General features: G+C 35.0%; 2 protein-coding genes and 1 long non-coding RNA gene across 6 annotated transcripts in view; 1 reads left to right on the forward strand and 2 right to left on the reverse strand.

Moving 5' to 3' along the window:
• Positions 1-1,544, reverse strand: part of unc79 (unc-79 homolog, NALCN channel complex subunit) — a 63,038-nt gene extending 61,494 nt beyond the window's left edge. For 2 of the 4 annotated variants that reach the window (XM_028000074.1, XM_028000073.1), the window contains exon 1: positions 1,162-1,544. In XM_028000074.1, the coding sequence (XP_027855875.1) occupies positions 1,162-1,183 (22 nt within the window). In that variant the 5' untranslated portion in view covers positions 1,184-1,544. The remainder of the gene's footprint in view (positions 1-1,161) is intronic. The other 2 variants (XM_028000076.1, XM_028000075.1) reach the window with 1 other exon arrangement.
• A 1,290-nt stretch (positions 1,545-2,834) lies between these two features.
• LOC114133961 (uncharacterized) lies at positions 2,835-5,458 on the reverse strand. Its single transcript, XR_003593311.1, has 2 exons — positions 5,197-5,458; positions 2,835-3,093 (listed from the first exon to the last, which is right to left on the reverse strand). It is a non-coding gene; the product is annotated as an uncharacterized LOC114133961 (long non-coding RNA).
• A 1,197-nt stretch (positions 5,459-6,655) lies between these two features.
• btbd7 (BTB (POZ) domain containing 7) overlaps positions 6,656-12,329 on the forward strand; it is a 28,424-nt gene continuing 22,750 nt past the window's right edge. The window contains exon 1 of the mRNA XM_028000081.1: positions 6,656-7,015. The gene's annotated coding sequence lies outside the window, so the exon portion shown is untranslated. The remainder of the gene's footprint in view (positions 7,016-12,329) is intronic.

Genomic DNA, 12,329 nt, shown 5'->3' on the forward strand with positions numbered 1-12,329 from the left:
TTTTAGCTTCATCAGTCTGCAGGATATTTCTCCCAGATGTGTATTTCCAGTCCTCTAATGTGAGTTTTTAATATTGCTTTTCAAGTAATGGCTTCTTCCTCATTCAGTGTTTTTTTTAGTCCAAGTTGAAACATTATTTTCTTCACTCTTTTAGCAGCTTCAGCTAACATTTTCACAAGACTTTTTGCTTCTTTTTCTCTGGAGTCAATTAACTCAATTCACACCTAAATATGTTTATCTCTGGATGTCTGGTCTGATTTATTTTTGAATTTTCCATTTTGTCACACAAAAAGTATCAAGTTTGAAATGTGAGACATCATACCCTGGGATTTCACTAATTATGCAAAGGTTAATTTATAAACATATGACTCATAATTAATAAAACTTTTGACATATATTGTTCATTAACATCCAACCTATAGTTTATAAGAGAGACCTATTTATATAAAACATTATAAACACAGCAACAAATATGAGTTAAAAACATAATATTTCTGTCTGCCTCCTTTTATTCTGGCATTTATCAAACAAAAATATTATTTATGAAATCCTGGCTGTCCTACAACTCTAAATATTAACTCTGATTTAATGTCAGACAGCAAGAAAAATATATTATTTGTCTTTTTATACTCTAAATATTAATATGTAACAGAACCACTGACCTTTAAGGTTTTAATCAATATTATTTGGGGGTATTTTAGTAAAACCACAGCAACAGGATTCTTTTTTTTAAAGCAACAGACAACTTTAAGGCTTCTGACCCCAGGTTTCCTGTTTCTACGGCAGCAGCAGCAGAGCTGCAACCTGTTTAAAATGAAGGGAAAATCTCTGCAGCAACAGATTTAAACACTGAGGGACCAAAATCCCACCATCTGATCCTGTCAGAACCGAACCTTTCATCTCGACCTTGAGAGCATCCTCACGCCACGCAGACACGTCAATCATTCACACGGAAACGAAACACCGCGACCAACATCATCATCATCATCCTCCTCCTCCTCATCCTCCGCAGTGAGGGGACGCGTTCATCACCAAGGACAGCTCCCAAATCCCCCTCATGTCGCTTTCTTGGTTAAATTTAATTTTTTTTTAAATCACATTTCTCCAGAACCAACAGGGATGAGAGAGGGGAGGGAAACACGCACACGCTCCGGTACTCACACTGCTCTGCCTTCGTGGACATTTCGCAGACACTTCGGGAGACATAAACCCGGACTGTCAGGTGTTTTGGTGTTTAATGTCCCTCCCGGTGGTGTGTTTCCCTCACTGGATGCGTGCGCCCTTTCCTCCAGCCAGGCTCCGTCTGATTGGACCATCTGCGCCGCGGACAAAGCGCTGCGCTGCGTCGGTTTCACACATCCACATTTAACCAAAATTAAACCAGAACCCGTTTTACGGCTCAAGTTTCCATCCCGGGAATGTTTTTAATTTGTATGCTGCTGATATGAAGGGAAATGCTGGCTGGGTTCTGGCTCTGCATCCCTTTCCAAATGGACTGATCCGGATTTGACAAATTGTCATTCAAGAATCCGAACAACCCAATGAGCTGAAAACAGGAAGGAAAACCCTGTCGCTTATTTTACATTAAAACAACCCGCTGGACACGTCAGGACTTGTAACAGATTAAGAGGAATAAATATGCAACAGATGGTTTTTTACCTGCTTTAATCTTACACCAACATTATGATGCTTTTTTAATGTCTGCAGATATAAAATCCAACATTTTATCATTATATTGTATTAGTCTGTGAGCCTTATTGTTGTAAATGTATTTTGAGCTCCAAGACTCAGTTTTAAGGTCTATAACTCCTTCATTGTGATATGAACTTTTTAAAAAAAAAATCAAGGCAAATATCACAAAGAAAGTTATAGATTTCCACAAATCTCATATATTTTGAGAACAATTTCCAGTTGACAATTATTTGCAGATATATACCTCTGGAAAAAAAAAAGATCTGTTTCTGTAATTTCACTTTTTATAGGTTTATGTTTGAGTAAAATGAACATTATTCTTTTATTCTATGAACTACTGACAACATGTCTCTGAAACTCCAAGCAAAAAATGTAATATGTCTTAGCAGAAAATGAGAAACGGTCAAAATAACAAGAAACACGCAACGCTTTCAGAGCTCAAATAATGCAAAGAAAACAATTTCCTGGGACGAGTTTTAGTGTGAAATCTGTCTATAAGCTGAAAAACTCAATAAAAAAATGAAGATGATGGAACAACGAGAGAAATGAATCCTGCTTCCACATCCCCTGGAAAGCCGTTCAGTAAAGAAGAAGCAACAAATAAAGCAAAATTACAGTTTGGAAATCAATAATAATTTCAAAAATATGATTTTTTCTAACATAGATAGATAGATAGATAGATAGATAGATAGATAGATAGATAGATAGATAGATAGATAGATAGATAGGCCTGAATTAAATAAATATACTATTCATGTTTTTAAGTTTTTATTTCTCTGCATGATGATGATTTTCTGCTCACATCTCATAAAAACATTTAAAATGATCCAGAAAGCTGTAAAGCTTAAAATAAATACATGTAATCTAGGAAAGATGTTCGATATTGGATGAAATAAAACACATTTATGGAGCGAATGAAAAGTAAATTCACAGGTCATGAAAAAATATCCAACCTGTGAACCACAAAGAAGAAAAATGTTATAACTGATGACTTATGGAAGGCAGTTTTATCATAAAACCCGTTTCTTCTGACTATCCGTAATTACATTCTAGATTTTTAAACTATACTTTGACTAGACACAACTAAATGTCAAATTAAACAACACAAAATGTCCATAACGTGTAAATAAAAAACTTCTGTCTGAATCTGTGTCAGTAAAGTTTATTTTTTTAACCACTTTTCACAAACAAAAGTCCTGAGAAACAGTAACTTAAAATGAGACACATTTGAAACACAGATTAAACAGAAAGTCTGTTTAAATCAGAATAATTAGATTTTTATTTGGTTTCCTCCGGATGTCAGGGAGTCGATCTCTGCCGGTATTCTGGGACGTGATGCAGAATCCATCCAGCCGGCACCAACAGGGCCGTCCCAAACACACACAGGGCAAAGGCCGACTGCTGCAACGCAGGCACAGACATAATCTGAAGTTTTTCTCAATTTCTTGTGTGATAAACATTTAAAACTGCATAATAGCAATTATATATGTCACTTATAGTGATTTAATGTCTCAAAAAAGCATGTAAAACAAACTAAACCAAGTAATTTGGTTTAGTTTGTTGTGTAAATATCTTATTACACTTGAAATGAGACAAAACTAACTTACAAATAATTGTAGCTTTTTTAAAGTTAATTATTCCTTAATGTTTTTAATTATACTTCCACTGGCTGACTGTTTCACTTATAACAATACATTTTTCCTAAAAGTTAAATAATCTGCCAGTGGAACCAGAACTTTTTCATCAATATTAACAAATTACTGACTTAAAACAAGCTCCTATAGGCGTCTGAAAAGTTGCTTGTAAGTTAGTTTAAGTGTATTAATATATTTGCACTGGAAACAAACCAAAATACTTGGTAAAACTTTATGTTTTTGCAGTGCAGGACCCTAGTTACACAAACACAAGCATGTTAATCAAGTTTTAATGCAAATATCTTAGTTCACTAAAACTAACTTACAAATAACTTTTCATCAGGATATAGTAGTTTGTTTTAAGTCAATTATTCTAGTTATAAGTGAGATTATTTCACTTATAACAAGAAAGTTTTTCCTAAAAGTGAAATAATCTGTTAGTGGAACCAAAACTTTTCAGATAAATATTAAGGAATAATTAACAAAACAAGCTCCTGAATGAAAAGTTACTTGTAAATTAGTTTAGTGTAATAAGATGTTTGAATTTTTCTCTAGAGACTAGACCAAATTTTTTGGTAAAATTTTGCATTTTTCTGTGTGTCTTCACACCTCATAACCACATGCACAGTTATATGTTGTCCTTCCATGAAATTTCCCTTGCTGCTCTGGTATTCCTAACCAGTTATAAAAGCCGGTCCCAGAGGACAGATCAGCAGGTTTATAGTGGCGTAAATGTTTGCTGCTGTGTTGCAGTCGTATCATTGGATCCTTTTCAGAGGCCAAAGCCTGCAGAATGAATAAAACATCTCCCCCACTCTGCAGAGGAGAGCAGAGTGTCTGCTTGAGTTCATCGCATTACAGCCAATAAAGTATCTCAGAAAAGGTTCTGCTCTCCTGAAGCAGGTTTGTAGGTCCAGTGGATCTTAAAACGTGGTTAATTTATCAATGTTTCATGTTAATTTACATGAAAACGACCATATTACAGATCACATTTATACCACAGTGGATTAGGGTTCATTTAGGTAGAAAAAAGGGAGTACATTACTGCCAAAAAACTGAGAAATTTTCAGACTAATCTCAGAAAGTTTCTGGAAAAAACATGGATATTTCTGTGTTTCACAGGTAAAAACAAATTTAAACTTTTGAAACTCAAAATTTCAGAACACTTCTGAGATTAATCTGAAAAAAAAAAAATCTGATTTTTACACTAATTTTTATCTTTTGACAATCAAAGAATTACAAGTATTTTCTCAAAAAGTTCTAAGAATTCAGCTCCTAAATTTAAACTTCTGGAGCTCAAATACTTCTTTGTTTTTTCTATTTAAAAAAAATCTGAACTTAAACTTTGTTTTTGTTTTTTGTTGTTATTCTTTCTAGCCCATTTTTGCTATTGGAGCTTATAAATTTTATCGTTTTTTTCTAGAAAATTTCTGAAATAAATCTAAAAATTTCAGATTTTTTTTCTCACAAATTTTCAACATTTTACATTCACAAAATTCCAAGTTTTTCTAGAAATATTCTGAGATTAGTCTCAAAATTTCTGACTTTTTTTTTTCTCACAATTTTTCAACTTTAATTAACTAATAAATTAATTAATTTATAGTTTTTTCTGGAATATTTCTGAAATTAATCTCAAAATTTCACATTTTTTATAGCAAATTTAAACTTTTGAAGGTCAGAAATTTCCAACATTTTTTCTAGAGAATTTCTGAGATTAATCTCTGAATTTATCTGCGTTTTTTGGCTGAAATTTACTCCTCCTCCTTTTTATTTTTTTCAGTCTAGAATGGCCCTAAGTTGCTGTCATACATTCCTAGAACATTATTATAAACAGATTTGCTCAAACTGGAAAACAAATAGTCAGTCCTACCGCTGGGCTGATCTTTTCCTTCGGCGGTTTGCTGTAGATGGTTTCCCTTTGGTTTTGCTGAGCAGTTTTCATGAGGAGCGTCCTGGTCAGTGTTGCTCTCCTGAAGATGGAAGACATCCTTCTTGCTTCGCCTCTCAGTTCGTGTCTTTAACTTAAAGGAAATGTTTCTGCACAAATCCCCCTCTACGTCCCCTGAGGCACAAGCAGATAAGATCAACTTTAACAAGTTCCCATCGTTCATCCGAGGAGGAGTCACTTCCATAAACCAAAAACACTTAAAATAACAGGAAAAGGCTTCATTAAGGCAGCACCAGTGGTCTAGGTTGTGTGGCTGCAGGAAAAGCACAAAATATGTTAGATTTCTAATTTGGCTTTAAATAAAACCCTAAGTGTAACACAGAATAAGAGGATGGTTTAATTGTTGACTGTCCTTGCATTCAATGCTAATCAGACAAAGCAATAAAACGTGATAATTGCATGACTTGTCACTTCATCATAAGAAAAAATAAATTTGTTGCCAAATCAGATTCTTCTCATTCAAGAAAATCACGCATCTCTACATATGCTGCTGCAAGTTACAAACTAATTCAATCTATATTTAAACTTCTGTTTACCAAAGATACCTGAAAAAATTAATTGTTTTGTCATTTTCTGTTGTTTTCAACAGTAACACTAAATAACCACTTCCAGTACTAATCCAGGGTCGCTTTACACAAGTTAGTTACACAAACCTCCATCTTGATTTCTCTATTGATTAGCAGAAATTGAACCTCAGTGCATTAGGTGTATTCTGGCGCCCTCATCAGGATGCAAAAAAATGATCTGCAGTGGCAGATAAATTAATTAAACACATTAAATCGCTACTATCATATTTATATGTGAGGTAGTAAGTGTTCGTTTGGATTTTTAATAATATAAAATCACTATATATTTTATACGCAATACATGCGAGCAATAATTGCCTTATCGCACTTTAATTTCCTAAATGTCTGTCTCTGATAAGCAAACAGACTTGTATTGTAAAAATCTAGTAGTGTAAAAATCTATATTAAGACATATGCTACATCTCTGAGCACTTTGGTAAGTTTTGTTTATGAATTAATTAATAAATTAAATTAATAAATTAGTCTTGTACTTTTTCTCCACTGTTAATTTATGTAAAGAATCGCTAGAGGGCGCTCGCAAATGAAAAATTAGCCAATCTGCTCTGAGTTCTTATGTTCGTTTCTGCAAGTAGAGCGAAAGAAGCTGTCAAGTTAGCGGAGCTTTCATTTCACTTCCGGAGTTAAGAATAAGCACACCCAAATGTTAATGCGTTAACATTTAAAATGTTTTATCTGTATCAAAACTAGAAATGTATTAAGGTTAACTGTAGATGTTAAATATTCGACTAGCGTTCATAGATAGTTTCCGACTATTCACTGTTAAGTTTTATTTTGAAACGCTAAACCGGAAGCTGTGATTTCATTTCAGCCAGCTTGGACTCGTTGGCTTCGGGATAGGCCGTAAAAACCACCCAACAAGGCGTTGTGGGGGAAATACCGAGCCGAACCGAGATTAAATAAAGCTTTAGTTCAGTTTTAGGTGGAGATAGATTCTGAGAAATGAGGGGAAGTCGACGGAAGTGGAAAAGGCTTCGCATTTTTACGGTTTAATTTGGTGGCTGACGTCGATCGGAGCGTAATGAGCAGAGTTGGAGAAAGAAGGAGCTGAGCAGCTTTTTTTTCCTCCCTTCCTCTGCTGATCAGACAACTTGGACCGGACTGAACTGCGCTGTGATCCGGGTGCAAACTATGGACAGGAAGCTCTGAAGTTCCAGGTAAATACGATCCGAACGGTTTCTGTTCAACAGATGTTCCTCGGCTTCCAGGAAAACACCGAAGAGTTAAAGCCACAGATAGCTAAGCTAGCTGCTGAAGAGCTGCTGCTAATTACACTGAAGGGGGACTTAGGAGGTCCGAGGAGGACTGAACAGAACCGAGGAAGTGTCAGGAGGACTGAGACAGGACGAACTGGACTGGGGGGAACTGAAGAGTGTTGAGGAGGACGGAAGAGGGAGACTAGAGAGTCCTGAGAGGGACTACTGACCCTTTCTGATGGGGACAAAAAGGGACTTGGAGAGGTAGACTGACAGACTGTGCAGCACTAAAGAGGTCAGAGGTCGTTTGACGACATTTGAGAAGGACTGAGAGGGTTTGAGGAAGACACAACAAAACTAAAAATGCTTAGGAAGGACTGGGGAGTACTCGGACTGAAACGATTAATCGTGATTAATCAATTATTGAAAAAAATTGTCAACTAATTTAGTAATCAATTAACCATTAACTGGAGTATACAAACTCAAAAAAGGCTGAAAGAACAGCACATCCAGAACAATAATTAATGGAGGGATGTCCAAGGTGCCATTTGTGGCCCTCTGGAGAATTTTGTTTGGCCCCTCGGTTTGCAAGTATCGGGAGAGATTTTTTCAGACCAATAAAATTATCTTATATATATATAGTTGTTCCCCTTTGGTTCTCTCAGTTTGACAACTTGGGCCCTAATAGCAAAAAGTTTGGATACCAATGAATTAACTGTTCTAAAAATACATACATTTTGCATTTAAAATTTTTGTAAAAATAAATCTATTTAGAACCTTTTGCTTTTGAATCATTAATCAGTTAATCTAAAAAATAATCACTAGATTATCCTTATGGTACTGCATTTTATGTAATAACACGTTTTTAGTGTTTATTTGCATATTTTATTGTATTTCTAATATCGTATTAAAATAAGATTATGTAGTTAATAAAAAATCTGCAGAATGTGCCATTTAAAAAAAAAAGATCACTTACTTGCTAGAATAATAGTTTGAACCCTACAGCTCTGGATGAGGATTGAGGACTGATCGGGACTCTTTATTATTTATTATTATTTTCAAACATTAATGACAATTTCCATCAATGCTGCTCTGAAATAAAATGTTTGGACACTTCTCTGACCTTTTCTGCTTCCCTCACTGATCTGCAGAGCTCTTTTGTCTGTCATATGTTAATTAAATAAAAGTAGATTTGCATAGACCTTTAAAGTGACTTCTCTGAGGTGCAGTTATCTTGAGATCGTGAGGAGCCATATGCAGGCTGTGATAATCCTGCAGTAATCTCTCTGAAATTGTGGATCCACTCCCGGCCATTGTTTTAGATCCTCTGTGAAATGTTTTTAGTTGAACAGGCTAAATGCTGTTGCATTGATCATTAGATGACTGTAATTGTTGAAGTTTTATCCTCAAAAACCAAAACTTGGCATGAAGTTAAAGGAAGTAAACTCTGAGTATCTGAAACGTCTTTGGATGCTCCTTTCTCTGATTGGCTGAATGGAGAACAAAACAATGTTACTGTTTCCTGAGATTCATTCCCCGAATGCAGTAATTTTTATTCCGAAAGATCCTAAAAACAAATTATTGGTAGAACAATGTTTTTGGTTTTGTTTCATGGCCTCCAGAGCTAAACGCGACCAGCTGACTGTCTACGTTGAAAGGGGAACTGTGTAGAGGAGCAGTTTGTATTGTTAATTGTTCTCCGTGAGTCATCGAAGACTTAAATAGATTTTACCATTTCATTGTTCCTATTCTAGGTCTGCAACTAACCATTATTATTGTCATCAATTATTCTGACGAGTAATTAATTAATCAGATTTTTTTAAATGGGCATATTCAAACCACATAAGTGTTTTTTATAGAATATTGAAAATACATTAAAAGATTCAAATAAATAGTTTACTACCTTTTTTAAATAAGAAAATGAACATTTTATTGCCTAACATGCAATACAATTGCCTTTCTGTGGTGAATTTGACACAGGTGAAACTAAAAAATATGCCGCTTGAGGAGTTTTTGATAAAACATATTTGCAGACAAAGGCGTTATTTTATCTTGTATGCAAAATGTATCTATACTTTGTACAGTTTTGGCATAATTACTGCTCTGAATATGTTGTTTTTTTCCCCGGCAAATGACCCTTTTATTTCAGTGTGTATCCTCCAATTAACGATTAATCAATTACTATATTAGTTTTATCAAAACGGTTTGGTCTTGCAAATGAGTAGTTGATTATTTCAATGACTGATCATAATTACTCTGATTAATTGTGATAAATCAGATTAATTGCAAATAATCCGATTAATCGTTATTAATAATGATTAATCAGATTAAAAATTAAGCTAATTTGATTTAAAAAAACAAATTAGTTTATTTCAATAAGCAATTAATCACTATTAATCTTATTATCACATTAATGATTGATTATAATTAATCTGATTTATCACTATTACAATTAAACTGATAAAAAATCAAAGTAATTTGATTAAATAACAAGTTTGTTAGATTATTTTAATAGTTGATTAATCACAATTAATATGATTAATCACGATTAATATGATTAATCGTTTCAGCCTTTTATTTACAGTCTTTTCTGATTCTTTTAGTTTTTCGTGCCTCCTTTAGTCGGGCCTGTAATCAGCCTAATGAGAAACTGATTTAATTGATTGGAGCAGCCTGTCGCTGGCGTCCCTGCAGTCATCCTGCTTCCTCAGGGAACGGTGTGAACTGTTTTCCCATCCACCTGCAGTCCTCTCCTGCAGTGTGATGATGTGTGCATCGACACGTCACAGCTTTGGAGGTCACTCTTTGTTAGAAAGTTCTGGTTTCCCTGCGCTGCTCTGTTTTATGACCTCGTTTTGGAGCACATCTGATCATATCAAATATCTCCCGAGTCAAACCGAGTCTATAATTACTCACTATTTCTGTCCAGTTGGCTTTGCTAAGCACACAATGCCCACATCTCACAGGTCATGTTACAGGTTTTGATGCAGCTAAACTGTAAATTTACACTCCAACAATGTTAAACTGAATGAGCTGCTCATGAATGAACACTGAAGATGTGCTTCTTTTTTTGTTTTAGCTAATTGATTTCTCAGGTTATAAAGATACTTCCAGCTCCCATTTTCTCTCGCCATGATGAGAAAATCCTCATTAATGATTGATGGGCCCCAGCGAGTCATTTGAATAATGAATCCTCTCCTTATGTCATGCATTTTCAGGTAGATCCAGATGTAGTTCATGTTTTGGTTCTGTAAGCCTTTCATTGTGTTTTAAAACAGGAAGAAAAGGGAAATGCTGATACAAGGTGAGCAGCTTGAAGTGTGAGGGGGCAGGGAGTGTCTCATGTCACCTCTCATTAGGGACGCATAGTCCAGCTCAAACTGTGTCTGCAACACTAAACCAGCTCTGTTGGGAGCAAAACGTAACCAACAGCTCTTTATTGAGGCCTGAATGTGCAGAAAGGGCTCTTAACGTTGCACCTTTACTGGAGATTCAGGTCTCAGTAATAAACTCCTGGATGAGGCTGTTATAATTCTGCTGCTTAAGTTGAATTTGGGTTCTTTTGTTTGGCTCCAAAGTGTTGTAAAGGTGGGCGTTTATGGTATCGCTTATTATTGATTGCGAAAGATTTCTTATCATGGTAAGAATTTTGATTTATTATGGTAAATGTCAACTGTTGATGTTAAATAAAACTGACAGTGTGATTGGGAATTTTGTTTTTGCTATTTTCTAAAATTTTTTTGTCTGAAATTTTGCTAAATATAGAAAAAAAGTGGATCAGTTGATAAAAGTTGGGTGAGTTTTGTTAGCGGTTTGTTATAATTTGTTAATTGGTGCATGTGTTCATTCATTGGTTCAGTTTTTTGGTTTGTTGGTACACTAGTAGTATGTTGGTTTGTTCATTTGTTTTGTTCATTCATTCATTCTTTCATTGGTTTGTTTTATTCATTGGTTCATTCATTCATTCATTGGTTCATTGGTAGGTTAGTTCGTTCTGGTCAGAAGTTGTTGTCCTCTCAACATTAGACACTTCTGGGATTTCCAACAGGATTCTAAACACACGTCATTGTTTGGGTTTCTCTGTCACTTACTGAGGGAAGTTTAAACACATATTAATGCGTGAAGTTATATATATATTTGAGCCTGTAATTTTGTACATTTTTCAGTTTGTGAACTTATCAGTTGCTTGTTGCACTCTCAAAAATGAGGCGTTCAAATGATCACAAAAAAAAGGAATTGTAGATGAATGCCAACAACTTCCTACAATAAAATCTGCTTTTATTTAAGACTATAAATAATAATGTAATCAGTAAAGCCTTGGTTCATCTGTTGTCATTTGTTAATAAAATAAAATAAAAAGTCCAGTCTGGTCCCAGTTAAGTCTTTGGATTTTATGGTGATCATGACATGTTAACGATCAGGTTGACGTCACATACTATTCATTCTCTCCACCTACCTGCAGTCAGAGCTAAAGGCTGTATTTAAATCTGTTTCCACTTCTCTGTAGGTGCTGCTGAAATAATCTGTCACCCAACTGCAGGTGGCAGACTCCAATACCTGTCCTGTCGCCTTGTTACACTAAAAACAGTTTCAAATGACCTAAAATATTAATTCTGATTCTCTAAATTCATGCTCCACCATTGCCATGTAATGGGCATAGGACTGGAATGTCCTGTGTTTGTGTATCTGTTTGTTTTAATGTTGAAGCCAAGCTGCATTAGATTTGTTGTTGACTGCAATCAGTTTCCTGAGGGGAGGAAGAGGAAGTCTCTGTTGAAGATTGCAGATAAAAGCCTAAACACGAAGATCTGAGAAGGAAAACTCCCTGAAGTAAAAACCTCAGAACGTGTTTTTTTTAAATCCACACAGGCCGTTGAAACAGCCAGGACGGCTATGATTGATCGCTGCGGTAAAATCAATGTGGCTGAAAGGAGGTGATGGATGTAATTAGGTGTTTCTCTGTTCAGCCTCGTCAACGCTGGCGCCGCCGGGCGTTCATTATCTCTCACAGGGTCTGGGCGACACAGCTTAAAAATAAAATATACCGTTTGTTTCGCACAAAATCTGATTTTTTTTTTCTTTCTCTCACTTTTTTTTCTAAAAAGAAATCACAAATGACTGATGAGAAAAACTTTGTTCAAATGTTTTTTTAAAAATTGAAAAATTATTTTTAAACAAAAATATGAAGAAAAAAAAATTGAAACTAAAAAAAGAGTTACAAATACTTCTCAGAATTTAGTTGGTTTTTTTCCCGCAAATCTGAAAAGTAGTTTCA

The sequence above is a fragment of the Xiphophorus couchianus genome, chromosome 19 (genome assembly GCF_001444195.1).
Source record: "Xiphophorus couchianus chromosome 19, X_couchianus-1.0, whole genome shotgun sequence".
Lineage (NCBI taxonomy): Eukaryota > Metazoa > Chordata > Actinopteri > Cyprinodontiformes > Poeciliidae > Xiphophorus > Xiphophorus couchianus.